Raw genomic sequence first — 26294 nt, forward strand, 5'->3', positions numbered from 1 at the left:
GGCTGCCATTGCTTCTCCGCCACTGATGCCAGTGTCGAAGACCAAACAAGAGAAACAACATCTCAACATTGTTACTGAAATAGTTTTGACTTTGTGGAACCTCTTAAAGGGTCTTGAGAACCTCCCGAGGTCCCTGGATTACACCTTGAGAACCACTATTCTCAATCATGGGATGTAGTATGTACAGTGGTAATTCCGCCCGTCTTCCACCCCATCGTCAGTTTCCATCGCTTCCCGTCTTTGTTGGGGCCGTCTCTCCTCCACCTCGGTGAGCATAGCCTGTGGTCTTTCCATCTCAGCCTGGTTCCTTCTTTATCTCCTCCTCTCTCTCAGTCCCAGTTAGCACACCAAACAGCTTCTTTCAAGTCTTCTGGTTTTGACCGTCGATCACATTCAGGGTGTCTTTCCTTCTCGGGGCTGACTTGAACTGATAGCTGCTGATGCAGCCGTGGTGGAGGGACATCTGGTCGACCCAGTGTTTGCAATAAGCAGGGTGTGTGGATTCCTCTGCCCCCCCCCACCTCTTCCCCATGCGGCTCCAGGTCAGGGTGATTGCCCCTGAAATATGTCAGTGTCCAGCCACCGCGCGAGTGGCTCTTAGAGGACTTCTGGTCCCGGGATGTGGTTGTCCTGCAGGTCCTCATCCTTCTTCCCACTGGGCTGAGGGTGTGGTTCTGCCTGGATACAGAATGAGGGGCACTTGCTGGGAGAGAGGTGAAGGGGTGGCCTCTGGCTTTTCTGGCTGATGCAGGTACAGTCCGAGGGGAAATGGAGGAGGTTAGGCCCTGCCCAGATGGCTCCAGGTGCCTGTGCTCGCAGGCTTGAGGCAAAGATGTCGGTGCAGCTCTCTCTGTGGTTGGCAGCTCTCCCCGTGCACGGCCACCATACGAGGACGTGTTTTCTTGGTTTTCAAAGCCAAAAGTTTCGTTTGTGGGCCAGCCTTCCAGAGTGTTTGAACAACGAGCAGGGAGTGGGAGATCAGTAAAGGGCAGTCAATGCCACTTAAAACTGGGAGTAGTGTCCCAGAGCTTCCTAGGGGCACTGCCTCGTCTCCTGCCTCCACCGTGCTCTGGGGTGTCCCCGTCGGAAACCACAGGCGCCGAGTTCCCACAAGACAGTGGCACCCAAGGGTCTGTCTGATTTTTGTCACTAAGAATGGACTAAGCGGATCTCACTGAAAACTAAAAATACTGCATTTGGCAGACGTGCCCTAAGATCCAGAACAAAGGAAATGTGCCCATGATACAGAGGGGACACTTCCCAGTTGGCTTACTCAGGCAAGCCCACCAGGAAAGTCTGGGGGGGGACTGTGGTTTTCCCTGGACGTCCTGGTGCTGGATGTTTCCTGTGCTGGACACCCTCCAAACCAAGCCATTGAAGCCTTGCTCTGTGGAAGCAAACCTGGGGTGGGGAGTGGGAGGACAGCTCAGCCTGTTCCCCGGCTGGAAGGGACCCAAAACCGTGTGCAAGGAGATGCCTCCTCTCTGTGTCCCCAGGACCCTTGTGACCTTTTAGGAAGAGTGCAGTGACCTGTCACTTTCTCAGTAAGGTGCCAGCCCCCCTTTACCTGGTGCCGTCCTCCTCGAAGGGCTGTTCGCGCATGCCAGCCTGCAGAGCAGGTGTGACAGGCCAGGACCTCACAGAGAGGAGCACAGCCCTGCCCTTGTAATGAGCTTTACCTCTGCCTTCTCTGTGGCTTCTGTGGCAGTTCCGACCAGCCTGTGGACCACCTGGATTTTTCTCTTCTCCAACCTCCCCTTCAACAATTAGACTGAGTGACAGATTGGGGTTCGAAATACCCATGTGGCCTGACCAGGTGCACCCCCAGGACTCCACCTGGCCCTGGCCCTCCTGGGCTCCCCAGAGCCACCAACCTCCCCCCCTCCAGGGAAGGTTGGACACCCGGTGCGAGGGACTGCAGGCCCACCCTCATCCGGTGAAACCCGGTGCTGGAGCACAGTCTCTGAGCTCGGGGCTGTGCAGCAGGAAAGCTCCGGGCTCCGTCTCAAAGCTGGAGTTCAGGCCCTCGGTCCCTCCTCTCTCCATTACGAGTTATGTGAGGTGGTGCGGGGAATGGTGGCAACTGTCCCAGCCTGGGATTCGGAGCCTTGGTGGGTCGCGGCCTTTCGGCATTGGATGAAAGTCACAGGCACGCAGCCTGGAAAAATGTACGATTGTAAAGAGTCACGGAAGTGTTTAAAAGCAACTTTCTTTCTATAAAAATAAGATGTTTCAATTCCAACCTAGCCTTAACTGCACATGTTTGACCCCAACTTTCTAGGCTCCCCTCCCACCCCGGGTGAGAGCAGGAGCCTGGAGCTGGGGCGGCAGACAGGGAGCACCGCCTGGGGTGCCTTACCCAACTTGGGGTCACTGTTTTCTCTATATGAGAAAGCTCCTGTGTGTGTGTGTTTGTGTGTGTGTATGTGTTTGCATACACATGCGTGCAAGCATTTAAAACCTGTTGCAAAAACAAGGTGGGTGGGTGTCTCATAGATTCCTTGTTTCCAACATTTTCCTAAGGGGGTTGAAGGGCCGGATCAAGAAGGAGAGCTCCCAGAGGGAGCTGCTTGCGGACACTGCGCACCTGAACGAGACCCACTGTGCCCGCTGCCTGCAGCCCTACCGGCTCCTGGTGACCCCCAAAAGGCAATGCCTGGACTGCCGCCTCTTCACATGCCAAGACTGCAGCCACGCCCACCCAGAGGAGCAGGGCTGGCTCTGTGACCCCTGCCACCTGGCCAGGTGAGCCACGGCCCGGAGTCCAAGGGACACTGTGGGTGTTAGGGCCCGACATGCCCCCCGGGGGGCTGGCTGAAGAAGGGTGGGCACGGACGTGGGCCGCCAAGGGCAGTGCCACGGGCCTGAGCTCCATCTCTCTGCAGGGTGGTGAAGATCGGCTCCCTGGAGTGGTACCACCAGCACCTGCGAGCCCGCTTCAAACGCTTCGGGAGTGCCAAAGTGATCCGCTCCCTGTGCGGACGGCTGCAGGGGGGAGGTGAGGAGTGCAGCTCTCCGGGGGTCACTTTTTGTTCCCACATGTGCTTTATGTTTCAGGACCAAGCAGATCCTTTGCAATGGGTGTGTGCCCTGTCAGTCCTTTCCGGGGGTTTTATACGAGGTTGGCTGCTTTCTGTGCGGTGCAAATTTCTGCACCCACCCTGGCCTGGCCCCCTGGGAAGTCCTGCATGCTGCTGACAACCCCCACTATTTGAAATCCTACTCTTCAAGGCTTCCTAGCAGGTGGAGAACTCATAGCCAAGGTCTCAAACTCAGTGGCTAGTCGAATAACCAGGCGCTGGTTAATACATGTTCTCTGGGCCCTTCCTCCCTGGGCGTCTGATTTGGGGCCTAGATTTTCTCTTTTCAACAAACATCTCCTGTGCGTCTGATGGGCCGAAGGGTCTTCCTGCATCTGGAGAGGCTTAGTCTGGCCTCACCACAGGGCTCAAGGGTGAGAACCACAGGGAGCAGGGTGGAAAGCCATAATCCAAAGCGTTTGAGAATCTCTACCCCAAAGCCAGCCCTGTTCACAGAGACCACGTTAGGACCCCTGAAGACCTGGTCTCGCTATGGGAGGTGCCGATTCCAGTTACCGGGTGGGCTCGGGTATCTCTCTTGTGTGAACGGCTGTGGGGATTGTGATGCCCAGCCGGGGTCCAGAGTTGCTGGACCCAACACCAGCTGGCACCTGCCAATTTCAAAGTTGTCACCACTGACGGCCACGAGGTGGCGCTGTGGGGCAACAGGAACCCCGACTCCCCGGCGAGCTCTGCCTACCCCCCTCCCCCACCGTGTCCCATGTCCTGGGGTGATGCCCAGGCTGAATTCTCCCTACGGGGACCTGGGAGTACAGCTCACTGAGTCACAGAGGGTTCAGGGAAGGAAAGTTGCAGGTTTGTTTTCAAGTAGTCAAACTGAAAGAACAGAAAAGATTGAAGTTACTATTTTGAAACCTGGCCACCCAGGGCTGAATGCAGACTGGCCAGCTGAGGGGGGTGGGGGGCCTCTGGGGGTCTTCTCCAGGTGAACCTGCAGAGTGATGGGGGTGCTTTCCCGAGACCCCCATAGCAGGACAGGCAGACACTGCGGGAGACGGTCGTCCCAGGGCTGGGAAGGAATGAGAGGAAACCTGTCTTCAAGCACGCGGTCTCGGGAGGATGTCTTTCTTCCCAGAGCCTTTCCTTTTGGTTCTAGGTTTGCCTGATAGATCGCGAAGCTCGCCTGACATCCACAGTAAGTGCTTGGTGCTTCCCGGTTTCGTGTTTGTTTCCACCTCCGTGTCAAGAGCGGCTGAGAGCTCTCTTCTGTGTCGGGAGCAGGGGAATGCCGCGGGCTTGCTCTCGAGAGATGGGTTACTATCGCTCAAACCAGGGCGCCTGGGTGGCTCAGCCATTAAGCGTCTGCCTTTGGCTCAGGGCGTGAACTCAGGGTCCTGGGATCGAGCCCCGCATCGGGCTCCCTGCCCTGCTGGGATCCTGCTTCTTCCTCTCCCACTCCCCCTGCTTGTGTTCTCTCTCTCGCTGTCTCTCTCTGTCAAATAAATAAATAAAATCTTTAAAAAAAAATATGTCTCAAACCCTCATCCCAAGTGGAGAGAGAGATGTAAGGAGTCCATAACCAAAAGGGGCACAGAGCTCCTTTTCCTTTACAGTCTTGGGGGCAGCTCCACGCTGACAGGCCACGCGTACACACACACCCACACACACATGCACACACAGACACACGCGTGCGCCCGGGCCTCCAGGAGCCATGCCCACATTCCCTCAGTGCAGGTGGAGCTCAGCTCAGTATCTTCCGTCGGGTGCTTTGGGGTGAGTTTCCTCAAGACTCACGATCCAGAGAATGAAAATAATCACCCGATCCATCTGCTACATGGGTCCAACTTTGGGGGGCACTGAAGGGCTTCAGGGGCATTCTGAATCAGCAGAGTAAATGCCCTGTTATTCACGCTTGAGACCTCCCCGCACCCAAGGCACAGGGAGTGAGGGCCTGGGCGTGGGCTGGGGGGTGTGCAGGGACAGCACATGTGGGCCCGGCCCCACAGCCCACGCTCCCCCAGTGCAGGGGTGCCCTCGTGACCCCTGAGGGAAGGCCGATGATCTATGCTCTAAAATCCCAGAGCTCATTTCCTGGACCCCTCTGGTGACCTAAAGGAGAACAGAGGCCAGGCCAGTGTGAGTGGGAGAACAGAGGGAAGAGGCCATGATGGGGCCACCTGCATGCTCAGGTGAGGCAGGGGGCCTGGGGTCAGAGAAAGGAGAGTCGGAGGTCCTTCCCAGCTGGGTCTGCGGCTTGCAGATAAGCATACAAAGTGACTGTAGATAAAGCAGTTTGTTTGAGAAAACATGACTTAGCTCTCGGCCTTCTTCACCTGCCACAAGGCCAGGGATGCAGATTACCCAAAAAACAGTCTGTGAATGGAGGGCGAATGCCTGAGGGCTTGACCCTAGACCAAAATGATGCAGAGTAATAGTTTTCTGCTGGGGTTCAGGCTGGGCCCAACTGATGCTTGGGCAGGTCTTTGTAAGGCCAGCTGATGGCCTGGCCTGGATGTGTCATAGTGGGTGGATATGTGCATGCAGAATGGATGAATGGGTGTGTGGATGGATGGATGGATGGATGGAGAATGGATGAATGGGTGGGAGAATGGATGAATGGGTGGGTGAATGGATGGATGGATGGAGAATGGATGAATGGGTGTGTGGATGGTTGGATGGATGGATGGATGAATGGGTGGGTGAATGGATGGATGGAGAATGGATAAGTGGGTAGGTAGGTGGATGGATGAGTGATATGGGTTGGGGGGGGTAGATGGGTGAGTGGATAGGTTGGTTGGATGGACTGGTAGGTGGATGGGTGGTTGAGTGGTAGATGGATGGATGGATGGATGGATGGAAGGAAGGATGGAAGGATGGAAGGATGGGTAGGTGGGTGGATGGTTTGCCCCCAGTCTTCTTCACCCTGGGTTGAATCATGCACGTGTCCATTGCAGGTGGGCCTGAGCCAAGCCCTGGCGAGGGAAGTGGACACAGTGAGCAGACAGAGGAGGATGGAGAACTGGACACAGTGGCCCAGCCCCAGCCCATTGGCAGCAAAGTGAGTCTTCCCCTATCAGCCCCCACCCCCAGCTGGAGCCTGGGGTTCTGATGTCCGAAAAATCTCCCCTTAACTACTGGTTACCACAGCGTGAGCACAAAGACCCCGCCTCCCTCCATGTGTCCCGTCAGTCTCTGAGACACTGAGCAACAGACAGGATAGTGCTTTCAGCATGTGGTGTCACCATAAGAAACCCCAGAGCAAACCACGGGGAGCACAGAGCCCACAGGGAAGCCTGCCTGACCCGTCCGGTCAGGGCCCCGGGGGGCTGGCTCGTGAGGTTGTGAGGGCAGGCAGGGGTCCCAGAGGGCACCTGTTGTCTTCCGAGGTGGCCCTTGCATCTTTTAGGGAAGTGAACCCCGTTAGACTCTCTTCTGTGAACATTTTGCTTTTCTTTGTGGCCAGCCACAAGCCTTGCTTTTGTTAGTGTTTGTTTCTGTCTTCACTTATTTTGTAACGTATTTTTGGTGATAGACAAGCAAAGTACCCCCCAGGGTTTCTGGGGGGGATGACGAAGGGGAGCAGGTTGCGGCCGGGGGGGACAAGTTTAGTTGGAGACACCAGGAGGAGGCCGGTGTCCGTGAGATTCGGCACCGGCCCGGTCTGGCCAGTCTACAGTGAGAAAGTTGTATTCCTGTCACTCAGTGAGCTTAAAGAATTCTAGCCGGTGTCTGGAATATTCCCTATACGATACTTTTAAAGGATCCAAATTATCGTGAGGGGGATTTCAGTAGATGGGTGCTCTTCATGTGAGCAACGTGGAGTGCTCCCCCACCTCTGTGGCCTCACCCAGTGGGTGCCCCTCATTTGCCTGGACCCCCCACCCCCCGACACCTGTCAAGGGAGAGAAGCACCTGCCAGCCCTAGAGAAGCCTGCCCGTCCTCCCGACCCTGCACCCCGAGGCTGCAGTGCCTCTGAGCAGCCGTACGCCCTCGGGCCGAGCAGGTGTTTCCTTCTGCTCCCCTAAGAGAGCTAAGGATGCGGATCCTGCAGGGGACTCGGAGGGCAGCCCTCTGGCCCTTGGCGCTGTCTCGAGGTCCTTCGGGAGGTGGATGTGCCCCTGGAGACGCCCACCCTGCTGCCCAGGGCTGAGGGGCCCCTGGTCCTCTCTGTCAAGCTGACCCCGGCTCTCCTCCTCTTGCCCACGTCTGCGCCTGCTAAGAAAAAGCGCCTCTCCATTCACGACTTGGACTTAGAGGCAGACTCTGACGACTCCACTTGGTTTGGCGGTCACACCCCATATTCATCCCCAGTCCCAGCGGCCACAGACAGCGGACAGGTCAGTGGGCTCTCGTTTCTGCCCCCGCCCTTCCTCGGATAACCTGAGCGACAGGCACTCAGGCCCCAGGTGGGGGACGGCGCTCTGGGAAGGGGTCCGATGGCTGTAGCACGCACTAGGGCACGACAGGCCAGGAGAGAGTTGGGGTGGGGGTCACAGGACCCAGAAGCTTCATACTCCCCATCTCTGCAGAGACAGAGCTGGCAGCTTGGAGAAGTGGAGTGCGGGCTGGGAACCAAGGCTGGACAAATGAGGGGCCCAGGGCACTTGGGCAGGCTGCTTGCCCCAGAAGTAACGCTTCCACCCTGTGATTCAGGAGGGCAGCCCAGAGAACGGGCGTCTGCCCTGGACACAGGGCCTGACACTTGCCTGGGCATCCATCTGGCAGTTCCAGGCCAGAGCGGAGGGGGATGTGTCTGCCCAGGCTGATCTGCAGACCGCTTTGGGGGAGAGGACAGCAGGGCAGAGGGCTCCACCCCAGAGGCCTTTGGGCCACAAGTCCTGCTCCAGCTATAAGACCAGTTCTTGCGGTCTCCACTTCCTGTGGCCTCCAGGGCCCTAGGACTGCTTCCTTCCTGCCCCCCTCAAGCTGGAAAGGAGCTGAGGCATGTGGCTTCCAGAAGCCCCTAGCACCTTGTTTCCTTGGGGACGAGGGCACAACAGAGAGAGCCCTCTGCCAGCCCGAGGAAGGGTAGAGGGGGAGATGCTGGGGTTGCAGCCGAGGGGCCCCCCGGGAGCGCTGCCCACACTCCCTCTCGCCTTTCTGGGACTATTAAGGTGTACGAAGTTAGAGCAATGCATCCCCCCAAAATAACTTCCCCATCCACCTCCCCAGGGCTTCGGTGTCTAGGTGGGTCGGAGCCCCTGAAGCTGTCACATGTATTCCCTTGTACGACGAACAGCCCAGGGTGTCGGGAGCCCCAGCCTTCCACAGATGCATGATATAGAGTAGGCAGTGAAAGCTTCTCCGCAGGACTTCTGAAAGTAAAGGGAACTGAGTTGCAAGGGGCCAGAGCTGAGGGGTGTCCAGCGTGTGCTCCGATGATGTCTGGAAACCCTCCAGACTGGGATGGAAAGACCCACATGCCGGAGCTGCGCCTCCTGGTAAAACCTCGTGCACCCAGCAGGTCCCGTGTGCTGAGGCCCTCGTGGGTGAGCTCTGTGCCAAGGACGCCTCCCAGGAGGCCACGGTCCTGGAGGAGGCCGATATCAGTGCCCCCGGGTGCCACCCCCATCCAGGAGAGCAGACGGACAGCCTCTCACCTGCCAGATGGGACACCCTCACTGAGCTCTGCCTCCCTGAAGAGTCGTGCACGACAGCCCCAGGGACCGCTGCCACAGCTGGTAGGTCACTTGATGGGCTCTGCATGGGCGAGGGGGTCAGCGGAAAACCCGCCTGCTGCCCTGATTTGTGCAAACACGCTGGCAGAGTGATAGCAGCCTTTTCCTTCACTGCATCGTCTGGCCTGTGGGGTCCTAGTAGACGCCATGCACACCTGCTCCCACCCCCAGGCTGGGCGCTGCTCTTGTAACACTCAGAAGTTCCAGTATTAACGCCTCGACTGGCCACACGGCTTATTGCCACCTTGAGGGAGGATATGAGCTGGCTTGGGGTAGGGACATGCAGGTGTCCCTGAAATGATTGGGATTACTGGTCCCCTGGACCAACCATCCTGACCAAAGGACAGGGCAGGTCCAAGCCTGGGGACTAACCGTGCACATGGGGACCCATAGTACACTTGGGGATGGATGGTGCACCGGGACGGACGGTGCACCTGGGGATGGACGGTGCACTTGGACGGACGGTGCAGGTTCCGTTTGGGCACTGCTTCCCCCGGTCCACCATCAGCTCCCAGCTGTGAATCGCGGGGTCTGTAAGTGCTGAGAGCCTAGACTTGCTCAGTTTAATTTTGTTGTCAGACAGTGTGCTTCATAATGAAATCCTGAATTGCTGTCTTTTCCTGTGCCCTGTGGGAGCGTGGGTTCAGGAGTTCAGACACCCTCCTGATGCAGGAGCAGATGAGACCACAGAGGCAGCCCGGCCCTCCTGCTGATGAGCCCCAACGTGACCACCGCATGGGGCCAGCTGCCGGGAAATATGGTTAAGTCACCGTCTGCCAGGAAATCGGTTTCCTTTCTGTTTTCCTTTTCATTATATTATAGGGACCATAATCTCATGGTCCACAGGCCAATTAGGATGCTGGGGGCATTTGGGGAGGAACATGGGGCTTTACTTCCTCCTGAACGGTGAATAAACGAATCTACATTGAATAAGTCATAGGACAAGGACAGACAGGGGCGTGCACAGACTCTGTGCCCCCGCACCATGATCCCACACCACCATGAGGATGCAGGCCGGGTGGCAGGTGGGGAGGGAGCTGAGGGAGACAGAGTTTCTGACCAACCAGCACAGTTTTCAGCTCATCCCTTAAACTGGGAGCGTTTCATGGAGACATGTAGGAGCCTGACGGGCAGTGCTGGCTCGAGACGCATCAGACAGCCCACAGGTGCACCATCTGAGGGCTGGTGGCACGTGGCATGCCACTTGAGCNGGAGTGCGGGCTGGGAACCAAGGCTGGACAAATGAGGGGCCCGGGGCACTTGGGCAGGCTGCTTGCCCCAGAAGTAACGCTTCCACCCTGTGATTCAGGAGGGCAGCCCAGAGAACGGGCGTCTGCCCTGGACACAGGGCCTGACACTTGCCTGGGCATCCATCTGGCAGTTCCAGGCCAGAGCGGAGGGGGATGTGTCTGCCCAGGCTGATCTGCAGACCGCTTTGGGGGAGAGGACAGCAGGGCAGAGGGCTCCACCCCAGAGGCCTTTGGGCCACAAGTCCTGCTCCAGCTATAAGACCAGTTCTTGCGGTCTCCACTTCCTGTGGCCTCCAGGGCCCTAGGACTGCTTCCTTCCTGCCCCCCTCAAGCTGGAAAGGAGCTGAGGCATGTGGCTTCCAGAAGCCCCTAGCACCTTGTTTCCTTGGGGACGAGGGCACAACAGAGAGAGCCCTCTGCCAGCCCGAGGAAGGGTAGAGGGGGAGATGCTGGGGTTGCAGCCGAGGGGCCCCCCGGGAGCGCTGCCCACACTCCCTCTCGCCTTTCTGGGACTATTAAGGTGTACGAAGTTAGAGCAATGCATCCCCCCAAAATAACTTCCCCATCCACCTCCCCAGGGCTTCGGTGTCTAGGTGGGTCGGAGCCCCTGAAGCTGTCACATGTATTCCCTTGTACGACGAACAGCCCAGGGTGTCGGGAGCCCCAGCCTTCCACAGATGCATGATATAGAGTAGGCAGTGAAAGCTTCTCCGCAGGACTTCTGAAAGTAAAGGGAACTGAGTTGCAAGGGGCCAGAGCTGAGGGGTGTCCAGCGTGTGCTCCGATGATGTCTGGAAACCCTCCAGACTGGGATGGAAAGACCCACATGCCGGAGCTGCGCCTCCTGGTAAAACCTCGTGCACCCAGCAGGTCCCGTGTGCTGAGGCCTTCGTGGGTGAGCTCTGTGCCAAGGACGCCTCCCAGGAGGCCACGGTCCTGGAGGAGGCCGATATCAGCGCCCCCAGGTGCCACCCCCGTCCAGGAGAGCAGATGGACAGCCTCTCACCTGCCAGATGGGACACCCTCACTGAGCTCTGCCTCCCTGAAGAGTCGTGCACGACAGCCCCAGGGACAGCTGCCACAGCTGGTAGGTCACTTGATGGGCTCTGCATGGGCGAGGGGGTCAGCGGAAAACCCGCCTGCTGCCCTGATTTGTGCAAACACGCTGGCAGAGTGATAGCAGCNATGCCTGGCTTCCTGCACACAGCGTCCCATCTTCGAGGTCCGTCCGCCTCGTAGCTTGCGCCCGTGCTTGATTCCTTTGGACACAAATACTCACTTCGTACTCGATCGAGTATTCTGTCATTTACAAGAGGAGGAAATACTCCACTATTTTATGCCTTTAGGTGTGGCTTTCGTGCCGGGCTTCCTGCACACAGCGTCCCACCTTCGAGGTCCGTCCGCCTCGTAGCTTGCGCCCGTGCTTGATTCCTTTGGACACAAATATTCACTTCGTACTCGATCGAGTATTCTGTCATTTACAAGAGGAGGAAATACTCCACTATTTTATGCCTTTAGCAGACGTTACGCAGGTTTTAAGAAAATTTAACTTAGAATATGTAACACCTGTAAAGTAGTGAGACTCGCTCACATTGTAGACCCCGATTGATGACATAAGTCACAAGATTCCTCTGAGTGCCCCACGTTCCCTTCGCTGAATTTAAACCATGGTCCCGCTAACTGATGTAGGTCTGAGCAAATACACTTCACTGGGGGAAAAGCAACAATGCTTTATACGAGGCTGATACAGACTTACCAAAGACCCGGGAAGGCCTGACTCCTATGGAGGAGATCGTGGGATTGGGGCCGTTTGTAAGTGAGCCACCTAGAGGCGGGAAACCGGGAGGAGAGCCCTACTCTGGATGGAGAATCTGGGACATAGCTCAGCCACAGCTGGTCTCAGGCACATTTTCAGGAGCTGGGACTGATGCGTGGCTCAGCTCCTCCCGGGACCCTCCCTGCAGGACGTTTGAGGGGTGGGGGATGCCCCTGTGGAGCTTCCCTTCCAGGGACCCAGGGACTGACTGAGCTCTGGGCTGTCAGGTGGAAGACACACCGATGCTGAGCGTGCTCAGAAATGGCGGGAAGCAGCTGGGCGCGTGCAGCCCTGCTTGATGCAGTTCTAGACGCAGGGGGAGGGGCAGGGGACCCGAGAGGCCGGAGAGGAGCCAGAGCTGGGAGGGGCTGTTCTGCAGGAGCTAGGGCCTTCCCCAGCCCGTTACCCCTCTGTGCACTCAGACAACCCAGGGGGAGCGTCATCTAACACAGCCGCTGCCCATACCTGCAGCTAAAACTCCTGGCTGTCACTCCACCAGCACCATCCACGGCCATCCGTGGCCAGTGGCGTTGCCCAGCAGGGCCCGGGCTTTGCTGAACCCTCTATCCCAGCAGCAGATGTGCCCACGGGGGCAGGACCTGCACGAGGCAGGTGGGATGCCAGCCACTCCTCAGTCTCTGCTAATGTAGGAAAGGTTAGAGGCTCTTCCAACTTCCGTCCTCTCACCGAGCCCCCAGGAAACAATCTGCCAAAAACCAGCAGCAGACTTGTGGGAGGAGCCTTTCTTCACATGGCTTTTGAGAAATCAGTGTGTGTTTTTTGTTTTAAAATTGACTGGGCTCAACGAAGTCTGCAGAACAGAAATGTGGAGTCTCTCCCTCTCCAGAGTCTGTGCCCTCAGGCACAGCTGACTCTCTCTCCTGAAATGTCACCCAGAAGCTTCCTACAGCCAGTGGGCTAGAAGTTTCCTGTGCCCATCCTCCATCTCCGGAAGAAGTGCGCTCTCCCTCTGCCCTGAGCACAACAGGGTGTGAAAGGCCCTGAGAAGGTCTGCAGTGAAAGCCATCTATCATTCTCTACCCAGGGTGGCTCACACTTCTTGGGGCCTGAACCCCCTTTTATGGAATAGCGAGGAAAACACTACATAGGGAAGTGACCTTTGATCAGACCAGGGCTCAGCCCCCGGGAGGACTGGGGACAGTGGTGGAGGGGCAGTGAGGCCAGGGCAGGGACCTCTCTGTGTGGCAGAGCCACAGTGGGCAGAGGAGCCCCCAGTCAGAAGACAGGACAATAAAGAGTAGAATTGTCTATTTTCATTACGTTTTTAACAACTTCAGTAACTTCCAGTAAAATTCATGCCCCGGCATCCAGCCCCACTGGCACCTGCCCTGCTTCCTGCCTCCTTGAACGATTCCCTGTCTCGTGCTGAGAGCTCGTCTCCAACTCCACTTCCACCAGCACCTCACCCCGCGTGCGTCCCACGCATCTTTGTGTAAAGGCAAGTGGGCAGCAGGCCCGGTGCGCCGGGGAAAACCCAGGGCAGACTCTGACGGGGTCTCTGAGAGGGGCCGTGGCTCCGGGCTGCCCCTCAGCTCCTGCCGCTCCACCAGCCCCAGATGAGAACTTTCAGTTCCTTGTCTTGCCCCGCTTTTCTTTCTCACTCTGGGGGTGACACTGGACAGTGACCGTGTCGGGCACTGGTGGGGTCATGCTCTTCTTCTCGGGGGGTCTGCCGTGGCGGCCAGTGTCCTATGCACGTCATACTCTCCGGGAGACAGAAGCAGTCCATGCACACTCCCCCGGCCCGGCATCGATCCCCGCCTCTCCACGCAGTGCAGCCAGAGGGGTCCTCAGTTACCAGCAGCTGCTCCGCGTCCTCACTGAGACCCTTGTGATGACGTTGCTCCGCGTTCCGTTCTGCGGACAAATGTGCCCCCGCGAAACCCTTGGTGCTGTGAAGATCAAACTAATTACCCACCGAACAAAGCGGAAGCATCCTCCCGCTCCGCAAGTGCCGTTTCCCTTTGAAAACAAGGTGAGCCACGGAGAGATAATGGCAGGAAAGACGCACCTGCTGGGCTTGGAAGAAAACGGAAGAATTGATTTTCTAGGGTCCCGGCCTGGACGCTAACAGACTCTGGTGACTCAGGGAAGAGGAAGTTGTACTTTTAGTCACTTGATTTTGTTACTTGGCGCCTCTTGGCCCACGGTGACTTGCCAGCTAACGATTTTTGGTTCCAGCAGCCTGGCTTAATGAATTGGCGCCTTCCTGTGCTGATTAGGAGTGGTGGTGACAGCAGCCACCCCACGGTCATGACGCATCATACCTTTCAGATTTAGCTTCCTTGTCTCGCTGAAGTTGTCACCTCTTCTGTGCTCACTCCCTACCTCTCTTCTGGAACTACACCCAGCTTTTGCTTGGTGTTCTAGAACTCTCGGTGTCAAAATGGGCTTCACACTCCCCTTCCCGGGTCAAATTACATGGTGGCCTTAGCGTTCCTTCCAGTGCTTGGGAATTTGGTGCTTCTGAGGTGATGGGCCCCACGTTCCTGCTGCTGGCAGCTGGATCTGTCCTCCAGCTACTCCCTCGGCTTGGGGACCCCATTTAGGGTCGGAGGGAAAAACTGTCCTCCCATGGTAGAAGTGTCCACGAAGCAAAGTTCAGTGTCTTGTTCACAAACGGTGGGCCTTTGGCCTGGGTGGCGACAGGATCACCTGAGAACCCCACCCTGCAGAGCCTGGTTCCTGAGGGCTGGGACTGGCCCTAGCACGGGCACTGCGGGCAAGCTCTTCCGGAGAAGGGATGGAGACTTCTCCCAGAGCCCTGCCTCTGAGCACAGCGCACACAGATGATCAGCTGAACGCAGATGTGTTTGTTGGTTTCAGTGTCTCACTGGCTGCGAGCCCACAGATGCCGACCGAGAAGAAGAGACCCTCAGGAGGAAACTGGAGGAGCTGACCAGCCACATCAGTGACCAGGGGGCCTCATCCGAGGAGGAGGGGAGCAAGGAGGAAGAGGCCGAACTGGACAGGAGCTCCTCCATCAAGGACCTCCCCGGGGCAGCTCCAGAGGTAAGTCCGTCCAAGTAGGCTCGGCAGGACCTGGGCAGAGGTAGGGCCAGGAGTCAAGAGTTTGTGACTAAGCCACTGGCCCACCCCAGGCAGCCAGCCAATGCCAGGTGGGCACCAGGCCCCAACAAGAGCTGCATGGGATGCTTAGCCCCCGGCCAGCCAGCTGGTCAACCAGCCCCAAGTTCAGAGGAAAGAGTGTCGTAGGATGGGTCTGTCTTGGGGAAGGGCCTGCTGGCATCATGTTACATGCTTCCCTCTCCTAGGTAAGCGTGGCTGCAGGCCAGACGTACAGACAGGAAACCACCCCCCAGGACCTTCAGGACCTTGTGCAGCCCGGCAGGACTGCAGACAAGAACCTGCTGGAGCTGGAGGACAGAGTGGCCCTCACGGCCTCTGAGGTTCAGCAGGTGGAGAACGAGGTAACACCAGCCCCAGGGGCGAGGGCTCCCCAAGTGGAATCGTGGCGGGCCCGAAGTTCTGGCAGCTGTGGACAGCACACCTGAAGCTCCGGAACAGGAGCTTGGGGGTTTCCATGGGGTTGCCCACCCCACCATCCTGCCTTCGTCCCGTTTGCCTTGGTGAAAGGCGGGCAGGGTTTTCAGCCCTACAGGAATGATGCTGCTGCTTACCCTCCCTGTCCCAGGAGGAAGGGGCTTCTCCAGAAGCAGGCTCACGTTTTAGGGCAGCCCTGGGGCTCTGGATGATCAGACTCGGATGCTAGGGTCATCCTCTGAGGCCGAGTGTGGGTCCAGGACTTGAGTTCAGGTGAGGGTTGTGTCGGTAGAGTACAAAGGTCAAAGGACAGAGCCGGGGCCTCTCAGGGACAGCCAAGGTGACTGGGGTCTGCTCTGCCCTCCCCCCAGGGGCCCCCAGAAAAAGAGGGTCTGCCCCTCAGGCTGCAAGGGGAGCCTGCACCGACGGCCCCTTCTCAGGTCTGCTCATCAGCAGGTGCCCCCAAGGAGTAAGGAGCATGCCTCCAGAGCTGTGCTCATTAAGGGGCCGAGCCAGCCCGAGGCCCTGCATTCCTTTATTCCTTCTTGCTTGACAGACAATTTTCAAACTCCTGAAAATGGCAGGGCACAAAAGACATAGCTGTTGCATTCTTAGATGGAGCTCCCGCCTTCGTGGTGCTTTTGCTTTCCTGGGAGGAGATAGAGGACAAGCCAACGATCAAGGAGCTCAGTTCTTTTTTTTTTTTTAAAGACTTTATTTATTTATTCGACAGAGATAGAGAGAGCCAGCGAGAGAGGGAACACAAGCAGGGGGAGAGGGAGAGGAAGAAGCAGGCTCATAGCAGAGGAGCCTGATGTGGGGCTTGATCCCACAACGCCGGGATCACGCCCTGAGCCAAAGGCAGACGCTTAACCGCTGTGCCGCCCAGGCGCCCCAAGGAGCTCAGTTCTTGAAGCCAACTGTGTTGACAGGAAGTGAGGGTGGCTCGGGGGAGCCCCCAGGTGGGCTGCTCAGGAAGGCATATTACAAGAAGGCAGCGTACACGTGCAAGGGTCCTGGGGTGGTCTTGAACTTGGCATGTTCAGGAATGAGCAGTGAAACCCTGAGCCTGGGGCAGAGGGAGTGAGGGGGAGAGGGTGGGAGGCAGGCCCAAGAGGAGGGCAGAGTCCAGAGAGTCTTTGGAGGCATCAGAACAGGGTTGATGGGGCCTTGTTTATATTTCCAGAAGTTTCCTCTGGCTGCTATGGGGGCCAGGGGTGGGGACCGATTTAAAATGATGTCAGGAAGGCAGGCTCTGCCAGATGCCAGCCAAGACTTTGCCCATAGTATAGCCCTGTCCCTTAGAGCTTTGGTGACACTGTCCCATCACTGCCCCTCCTTCCATCCCTGGGGGGAACCAGATTTCCTGATATGCCAGAAAATGTGCAGAGCCCCCCTCCTCCTGCCTGGGGGTGACCCACAAGGAACAGCAGCCCCCTCCGCAACAACTGTGAAAGATGCATAAAAATGGCCCCCCAGGAAGCATGTCTTTTGGGACCCCCATCTTAAGGGAACCGTAACAAAATTGGTGAACGGGCAGCTGCTCTTCCTGGACTGTGACGTCAAGTTGGCACATCAGAGTGATGTCCGTGTGTCCGTCCTTTTTCCTGCCAGGTTTCCAACATCAAGTCCAAGATTGCCGCCTTGCAGGCTGCAGGGCTCACGGTGAAGCCATCGGGAAAGCCCCGGAGGAAATCCAACCTCCCGGTGAGTGCAGGGGCCCCAGCACCGGGCTTTGTGCCCGGAGCCCCAGCCACCCCAGCCACCCCAGCCTCCCAGCGGGGGCCGCCCCGGGGGCCTGAAGCCAGGAGACCGCCAGCCTGGCTGGGTGCGACTGGAACAGATTCCCCAGGGACGGCAGGGAGGGGGCTGCCCCCTGACCCCCGCAGCAGGTCTAGGACCAACACCTTTCTCCCCAGAGTCCAGCCGGGGCCCCCAGGCCAGTCACACTGCTGGGATAACCTGGCAGGTGAACGCCGGGTGGTCCCGGGACAGCCCCATGTCCGGGTGCAGGTGATAACAGGACGCCCAGTATGTTTGAACTTCAGATGAATGATAGGTCATTTTTGAGTGTAAGTATATCCTGGGCGATACTTGGAACATACTTATGAACACAGCATATTCGTTGTTTATCTGAACGTCAAAGCTAACCGGCTGTTCTGGGTGTTACTTTGCTGAACCTGGCAGCCCGGGCCGCAGAGGCTGGGCTGGTGTGCTGTGGGCTGATGGGCTGTCCCTGAGTTCCTGGCCCCCTGCTCAAGGAGAAAGGCTGTCCCTCTGTGCTCCCTGTGACGGGGGTCAAACAAGCAGTCATCAGGTACAGGCTTCTTCCTTGTCCTCCAGATATTTCTCCCCCGACTCGCTGGGAGATTGGACGAGAGTCCTAAGGATCCGAACGCAGAGCCTTCAGAGCAGGTACGTGTCCTTCCGAGAGCAAGAGATTCTGCAGCTCTTCCAGAAGCATGACGAGCCCGGGGAGCGGTGGGGCTGACACGCAGAGACCGTGCAAGCCCGGCCAGCCCCGCAGGGCCGCTTCCTCAGAGGCACGCACAGGGACAGGGCTGGTGTCAGGGTGTTTGGTGGGGAAATCCAGGACAGCCCCACTGGGGAGCGGGGAGGTGGGACAGAGAGGGAAGGAGGCGAGCAAGCCTCCCACGTCGGCAAACCCCACGCAAGGTACCTTTGGCTCAGAGTGACGCATCGGGAGTTGTCCTGTGTGGAGGCAAGGAGGCTGCGTGGACCCCTCCACGCCCATCAGTCATGGGCGACATCCGTTCTGGGCTTTTCTCCCTGGCCCTGCGCAGGCAGGCGGGCTCCCAGCCTGGGGACAGGCCCCATCTGGGAGATGCAGGTGCCGGCTGTAGCAGTGGACACACCAGGGTCGGTGTACGTGCGGCGTCACGGGGACCAGGGCTGTGGGAGACAGTGGCCGCATTCACAGCGTGCAGGGAAGGCGCTGGATGGGAGGGAGCCCGATCTCCAAGGTGCAAGTGGTGTGGTTAGGGGTGCGGTGGGAGGCGCTATCCCCAGGGCCCCCAAAAGAGTGGCGTCTGTTCCCAGCCCTACTTGCTGCCTGATGCCCCCTAGATGCCATAGCGAACACGCGGTCACTTCTGTGTATCGTGACAATGACACTGGGTAGCTCTATATGGTTAAAAACTGTGTTTTTCCCCTCCTTACATTTGAGGTTTACAAACCTGCTGAGGAAGCATTGGGATTAACACTGTCGTCCGGATGAGCAAACCCAAGCGCAGGGACGTTGACATCCTTGATTGAAATCATGCAGAACATAAATGACAGAAGGGTCTCAGCATGGACCCCCTGGCCCTGACTTCCCACCCTCTTCTGGGGGCCATGGTGCTTCCTGACCAGCTCAGGAAAGCCCAGTCCCGGAGGCCCCTCCCACAGGCCTCCAGGTGCAGCCCACAAAGCCAGCCAGGCAGAATCCCAGGGCACCTGACGTTGGGAAGATTTCCAGGGGATTGAGGCCACCTGCTCATGCCCAGAGAGGCAAAACAGGGAAGGGACAACTCCATCACGGAGAGGCAGTCAACAGGAGAGTGAGTGTGAGGGAAAGGCGTGGGGACCAACAACCATGGGAGCTGGGGACACATGAGGATCAGGTCATCTCCCAATAACCCCGAGACGGGGCTAGTGGCCCATTTTACAGGTGAGTTCAGAGAGGACACACAGTCGTCCGCATCGCGGGGGTGGGTGGGTGGTACCTGCATTTGAACCCAGGTCTGCGGGGCTGAGATGCGAGCTCTCCCTGCCCTCCCGCCCACCGTTGACAAATGTAAGCATCTCTTTTATGCTCTGACATTTGGGGCTTCATTTACTGATACCGTGTATTTTAATATTGACAAATTTCCAATATTGCCAAGGCACAGAAGACAGCCGACCGGATTCACTAGAATCTGGAAGAATGGTGAGAAGTCCCCATTTAGCTCCCAGGACTGCTAAGAGTTGCAGCAATTTAGTGAAGCCCAGAGACGTCTTCTTTTTTCTAGGTGATGACAGAGCCTTATCTTCTCAGAAGGAAGTTCAGTCATTCCCCGAAAAGTCAAGGTAAGAGTTAGCAGTGACTTCCCTCATCCCCGAGGGCCTGGGAGATGAGCTCGAGGGTGTGAAAGTGGCCAGTGGGGGTTCTGCATTTCTATGTAGATCCTGGGACGCTGCATCTCATGCCCTGGAGCCTGAGGGACACTCCCCGAACCACTGTCAGGAAGCATTCTAGTGGGTTGGTGTTCTGGAATCCGGTGTGTTGAGAGTGCAGGGGTTGGCGCCGGTGTTTTCCCCGGTTTGCGTTGTTAATCGCTCTAAGGGTTTGGTAAGCAGCTCCCCACCTTCTCGTGCAAGCACAGAACTTAGCTTTCCTTCATGTCTCAGTGGTGACAAGGACATGAACTTTGTTCCGGGGGAACAGGATGGAAGGCCTGGCTGCCTCAGTGTGCAGCCAGGCTCTGAGGGAATCGTGTGCTTGTGCACTGCTTCCCTTACAGCCTGACCGCGGGTCACCAGAGGGAGGCAGCCCCGTTCCCGGGTCAGGGTCCAGTCCCTCCGCTGCTATGTCAGGCCTCTGAGCTGCTGTGATGTCTCCTCTTGTCCCCGTATCTGAGCTCGGTCCTCACCACCCCATCGTTACAGCTCTGCCCACAGCCACAGTCGCAGTGCGAAGCTCTCTTTGTGTTCCTCTTCTGCTCCCGAACAATCGTTGGCTCCCACCTGCCTGCAGAATGAGTGGGATTTCTTAGCACAGCCTTCCAGAGCCTCACTTTCTGCCCCACACGGGAGCCCTGGATGGACAGCGATCACAGGCACATGGGGGTCTCTGAGCGCTCTGTGCAAACACACCTCTGTACCTTTGCCTGGGCTGGGCCTTCTGCCCGGAGTACTCCTCGCTCCCTTTCCTACCCACGTCTGCCTTCTGAAGGCCAAGTGCAGTGTCCCCTCCACCACCTCCAGAACATTCTCCTCACCACCTCCTCGGGGCATGTCTTTGCACAACCCTGTTTGCAACCAGCTCCCCTCCATGCAGCCCCCTCTTTGTACCCCAGAGCTCCCCGTACCCGGGGAAGGTCAGGCCAGAAACAGGGCTGGCCCCGAGGCCATTTGAGGTGAATCCCTGACTCAGGGCCACAAGCCGGTTGGCGGACCTTGTCAGCGGGGCCACCTGCCACGGGGCCGGGAGGAGACTCCCGGAGCGCATGCACCACAAGCTTCCAGCAGGCCTCGTGGCTACCACCCAAGGGAAGGCTCACAGTTACAGTAGGAGGACACGGGGTGAGCACCTGTGTCAGTCTGCGGCCTCTCACCTAGTCCCAGGCCCCCTGGAGCTGGCGGGCTTTCCAGGGGCTAACAGGCCTGGCTGCGGCTGCGGGTCCCCACATGCGTCTCCGGCCACCATGGCCAGCCTCGGTGGAGCGGCTTCTCACCCATGTGCCAGACGTCCGTCCCCACACGGGAAGGATTCCCTGCCCCGTAGCTGGGATCGCTGGGCTAGCAGTTCCCTCCGTAGAGTTTGGTCCAGGAGCAGGAAGGTGTGGCAAATTCCAACACCACGTTCTCTGCCCAAAACTGGAACCCTGAGCTCATTCGCCAGCCCCCCTGTGAAAACACGACACACAGCTGTACTGCATGGCCTCTGCCAACTTCCATGGTAGAAACATTTCCACCGTGGCTGATGTCGAGCTGCCGTGTCACAAAACACAGGGCTGGGCAGAGGAGACGTGGCCCGGCACCCCCCCCCCAAGGAGCAGGTGCATGTCAGAGGGCCCCCACGACACCTGCCAGAGGAGGAAGGCCGCTGGCTGCCCAGCCCCGGGATTTGCTCACTTGTGCTCGTGAACACAAACGGTTGATTAGGATGTGAGACCAAATGCCCCAATGACATGACCGAAGCCCTGGGTGGGGAGAGACCCTCCATTCCGAGGGGCAGAGTCCCCAGAGCCCCTGGGCCCATGGCACATCACAGAATCAAAGAAGAGGTGATGGCATTTTGTGTTTCGCTCGAGGGAGCGTTTCTGGACCCACCGTGAGATAGGATTGTAATGCTCGCTCCAAGGCAGGGGAGAAAGAATTGGACTAAACTGCGTTTGCACGACTGCTGACACACTTCTGTGTTCCTGAAGGTAAAGACGGGGCCTCCTTCCCTCGGCAGTCAGTGTACCGTGGATCCCTGACCCAGAGAAACCCCAACAGCAGGAAGGGGGTGGCCAACCACAGCTTTGCGGTAAGCTTGACTCTCCCCTCCTGAGGCGGCTTGAAAATGCCCTCACCTGTCAGATTTATGTGTTGGTGCTAAGACGCCAGAGCAGAGAAAATGGGGATGAACTAACCAGTAGAGTGAAATCAGCAAAAGATTTAAAGAAAAATTGAAAACATTTCTTAAAGATGCCAGAATATACCAGTGATAGGGGTCTCTGCTTACCTTGGGGTGGGTCTCGGCTTGGGGAAGGGGACCATCCGTGACAGAGAGTACACTCGGGGGAGGGGACAGCCCATGAGACAGGACACTCGGGGGAGGGACCGCCCGCGAGAGAGAGAGGACACTCTCCTCACAGCCCCAGCAGCTCAGCAGTGCTGTGAAGGTCGTTCAGCAAACCACACGTGTGGATGCCAGGGTCAGGGCTGTCCCCCAGGTCCCGTGGGAGAGGACACTCTGCAGAACAAGCTTCCCAGGTTCCTCCAGACCCCAGGAAGCGTCAGGCTGCACCAGGCGGGCGGTGGTCCCAGTTCCCGCAGAAGTGCATCCTGAGGCCTGTCCTGGCGGCACCTCACGGGAGCCCGGGAGAGGCCCCAGCTCCCCCCGCGTGGGCACCGCCTGCCCGAGGCCGCCCCAGCAGCGCCTCGCAAATGTGGCTGCATGACAGCTCAGAAGAGCTCATCTCTTGGGAGCTCAAGGTCACACCCACGTCCTGGGGCCGGGCATGCTGACTCGGTGGTGGCCGCAGTCAAGGCCCGGACCCCGGCGACACCGCTGGCTCTCCCCTCCCACCCCCACCGGTACTTGATTCTCCCCATGAACTCCAGTTTTAAAAAGAGTTTCCAAGCATCTCATGCTGGGACATGTGAGTACAGGGGACAGGCTGTTCCTGACCATGTAGGCTGTGCCGGCCGACAGGGATGTGGGTGACACCGCCATCATTAGGCCGCCCGACGAGGGGACGTGTATAGGGGGAGATGGCGAAGGGTAAAGATGCCGCGGGCCCCACCTTAACCAGAAGGAGGCGTCGGGACTGTGGCCAGAACGTGGCCGTCCCCGACGGAGGGCTGATGACCATTTCTAAGAAACTGGCCAACAGGGACTTGAAAATCCTCATGCTTTCGAGTTGGAATACAGCTTGCTGTGTTTCAGAGCCTTAATTCTCGGGTACCTTCTGTCCGTCCGCACGCCCCTCTGACGAGGGGCCAGTGCCGCTGACCCAGCGTCACAGCTGCGGGAGCAGGGGCAGAGAGGCTGTGCAGAAACCCCACGGGCCTGACCCGCACCTTCTGACCAACACGTTCCTGTGTCTGCGTGTTGCTGTGTGCACTCCTGTGTGTGTGTGTGTGTGTGTGTACACTCCTGTGTGTGTGTGCACACGCTTGTATATGTGTGCCCACATGTGTGTGTATGCACACTCCTGTGTGTGTGCACTCGTGTCTGTGTGTGCCCACGTCTGTGCACCCGCTCCTGTGTCTGTGTGTGCTCATATGTGTCTGTGCACACTCGTGTGTCCATGTGTGTGCCCACGTGTGTCTGTGTGTATGTGTGTGCGTGTATGTGTGCACACACTTGTGTGTCTTGTGTGCCCACGCGTGTCTGTGTGTGCGTGTGTGCCCACGCTCGTGTCCATGTGTGTGCCCATGCGTGTCTGTGCGTGTGCATGTCCGTTTGCACACCTGTCTGCACAACTGTGTGTGTGTGTATTTGTGCTCCACAGAAACCTGTGATGACCCACCGGCCCTGAAGGAGGAGGTTTGCCGGAACAGGACGGAGTGACCAGTGGCCCCAGCCTTCGCTTTCCCGCACCGCAGCGTCCCGCCCCTCCGTCCGCCCCGCACTCTGGCCGCACGCCATCCGGGGAGAGACAGCACGCAACACCGTCCATAAGGGAGCCCCGCCTGCAAGGGCACAGCGTTCTCAGACCCTCGGCTCTTCACCCGCGTTCACGGACGACCTCCGCCACCACCCCTGCCGGCTTGCTCTGATCCGTGAGAAACATCTAAGCTGACACGTCTTTCCTGTAGGGCGGCGTTAAACTTTCTGAAGGACATAAAGAAGAACGTTCTCAGTGTGATCTTTTAGCCCTTTCCCTGATGACTCCGCTCAGCGGCTGCGATGTGTGCATGCTACACGGTGTCGGAGCCGTGGGCAGGCGTGCACGTATCTGTGTGTGTGTGTGTGTGCATGTGTGTGTGCGTGCGTGTGCATTTGTGTGTGTGCACATTTTTTGTGCGTGTGTGCGCATTTCTTTGTGTGTACGTGTATGTGTGCAGTGCACACGTGTGGACATGTGTGCATATGCATGTGGCTGTGCACGCACACGTGTGTGCGTGTCTGTGAGTGTGTGTGCGTGTATGCATGTGTGTGCGTGCGTGTGTGGTCGGACAAGGAGATCGGGCATTAAGACGAGTGACTGAACTCACGGCCAGCTGACCTCCCCGACCCCCTCGCACCCATTCTGCGGGTTCACCTGTGGTTCACAGACCAGGAGAAATTCCACTATGGTCAAGGGCAGAGCGAGCGCGTGGTGGCGGGTGAGCTCTGACCGATGTCCAGGGGCAGACGTGGAGGACCTGAAGGAGAGGCGGGTGCTGGAGCCCTGGACATGCAGGCAGAAGGGTGGGGTCCAGCCTGGCACTGCTGCTGCTGCGGTGACATCCGGGGGGACAGAGGGCCAGGACCAACCAGTCATGCCTGCTGGCCACCTGCCGTCCGTGCTGTAGGTGAGCTCCAAGGGAAAGTCTGGGACTCGCGGTTTCTTCGGGTTTCTCTGTGGCTCAGCCGGTGTTCAGGGGAGCCGCTGGGACCCTCGGGGCTGCCTTGAAACAAGTAACCGTAATTGCCCCCCCCCAACCGAGCATTGTTACATGCCTCACAGGAACTCGTGTGTTTAATCCTTGGATTCAATTTAAGCCCACTTTGTAGAGGAGAACACTGAGTGTGAGGCAGTCCCCCCAGAGCGAGAAGCTACCATGGGATCCTCTGATACTTTATAAAGTGACCTTGGGCCAGCTTTAACTTTTCTCTCTTAAACTCTCTTAAATGAAATGGGAACCAGAGGCAGATGGAGACGTGGCACGCGGAAGCCTTAGCTAGTGAGCCCGTCTTCTGCCCTGACGGTGGACAGAGCCCCACCCCACCACCACGCAGACCCTGGACCGCGAGCTTCACGCGTCCACTGAGCCTAGAACGCAGCCGCCGCAGAGATGACGCTGTCCCTGGGCTGGCACACAGGTTTCAGGAAGCCGCTTTTGGGTCGATCCGGATGACCGGACTGCAGCTTATGCTGGGACCTGCAGAAAAGCCAGATGCGATACCCCTTCTCAGGATGGAAGCTGGCTGAGATGTGTGTTCCTGATTCAGTGCTAACCGACAGAAAGTTTCCTACAAATGAAAGGGGATCAGTTTCTTTTTTGGTGCACCTCTCCTTATTCCCAAAGTAAACTGAAGTCCTTGTGAGTTCACAGGAATCAGAGAGACAGTCGCTGGCCCTGGTGTGTCCCCAGGTATTAATGGAATAGGAACGGTGGGTCCCCCATACTACTCGCTCCTACCCCAGAACCTTATTAGCCCTGTTCCTCCACTGCTGATTTGATGGCAGAGAACTTCAGACTCAAACACAGCAGGCTCCTCTGTCAGAGTGGCCTTCTCGGGTCTGTGAAGCATCGGTGAGCCCGTCAGAGGCAGAGCAGGGGCATTCACCTGCTCGGTGGCACCGCGGGCGCCCCGACAGCATGGGAAGCCCAGTGGTCAGTGCTGACCTGGAGCGTCCTCGGCCAGGATGCCCAGGACCGAGTCTCCTTCCCCGCCCCCTGCACTGTCCCCGGCGTCCCTCCAGCCCCCTGGATGTCAAAGCTCGTGTCCGTCCCCATCGAGCCCCCTGGCTTGGGGCACCCGTGGGCTGGAAATGTGGCCAATTCCACCACGTCCTGCAGCAACTCCACTTTACCCTTCCAGCCGAACTGGGTCTCACCCCCCAGCCACTAGCGGTGCCCACTCGTGTCCACTCCAGCCTTCCAGGGGCTCACGCTGTTTTACTCTCCTTCACCCCCACACTCTGTCAGACAACCTGGCTGTTTGGAATATTCCACTTGGTTCTCCGTGATGTCTGAATCTTGCTGCTCCCTCAACCACCGGCCCCTCTCTTGATAAACCCAGGCACTTAGTCTCCGACTGTCACACCACTTCAGTACTGTCTGCGCTCTCGCGTTGGTGACCCATGGATTGTTGCTCTGCTGAGACGTTCACTGTGACTTGTGAACTCACATCCCCAGGGAGCACCGGACGCTCTGGCTGCCATCGTGTGGGGGCAGCCCGGGGAGTCAGAAGGGTCACCACGAGCCCCACTGTGCAGATCCCCCAGCCTTCCAAACAAGCCCCTGGGAACCTTGAGAGGCCTGTCGGTTTGAGGGACCCCATCCAAGGCAGGCCAACCCCGCCTCATTTCTCCAAAGCCCCGGGCTCTTGCTTCCCTCCCCCCCCCCAGGGACACCTGCCCCATGGTCTAGGCCTGAGTCCTCGAGTCTGGCTGCATCTATGAGCTCCCTTGTTGTCTGTGCTACAACAGACGTGGGCATTTACCATCCGACCCCTTACGAGAGGAGTTGGCCAACTCCTGGCCTCTGCCCCTCACTCCTGCAGCAGGGCTGGCCAGGGCTGAACCCAGGCAGCGGCTGGCCGGGGCGAGGGGAGCACACCAGCCTCTCTCGAGTCTGCCCCTACGCCCCACCACCATACAGCCGCCCTGCCCTCTCCGCAGCCCTCCGCCCCTGCAC

The 26294-nt window shown here is 58.1% G+C and overlaps 1 protein-coding gene across 1 annotated transcript in view; it reads left to right on the forward strand.

The window, feature by feature from the left end:
- MLPH (melanophilin) overlaps positions 1-23660 on the forward strand; it is a 44671-nt gene extending 21011 nt beyond the window's left edge. Inside the window, exons 3-14 of the mRNA XM_034655462.1 lie at positions 2524-2745; positions 2886-2998; positions 4198-4236; positions 5996-6099; positions 7263-7379; positions 14634-14819; positions 15083-15238; positions 16926-17018; positions 17655-17726; positions 19322-19379; positions 21443-21543; positions 23237-23660. Coding sequence (XP_034511353.1) covers positions 2524-2745; positions 2886-2998; positions 4198-4236; positions 5996-6099; positions 7263-7379; positions 14634-14819; positions 15083-15238; positions 16926-17018; positions 17655-17726; positions 19322-19379; positions 21443-21543; positions 23237-23263 — 1288 coding nt within the window. The 3' untranslated portion in view covers positions 23264-23660. The remainder of the gene's footprint in view (positions 1-2523; positions 2746-2885; positions 2999-4197; positions 4237-5995; positions 6100-7262; positions 7380-14633; positions 14820-15082; positions 15239-16925; positions 17019-17654; positions 17727-19321; positions 19380-21442; positions 21544-23236) is intronic.
- Positions 23661-26294: the final 2634 nt, after the last annotated feature.

This window comes from Ailuropoda melanoleuca, chromosome 2 (genome assembly GCF_002007445.2).
Source record: "Ailuropoda melanoleuca isolate Jingjing chromosome 2, ASM200744v2, whole genome shotgun sequence".
Lineage (NCBI taxonomy): Eukaryota > Metazoa > Chordata > Mammalia > Carnivora > Ursidae > Ailuropoda > Ailuropoda melanoleuca.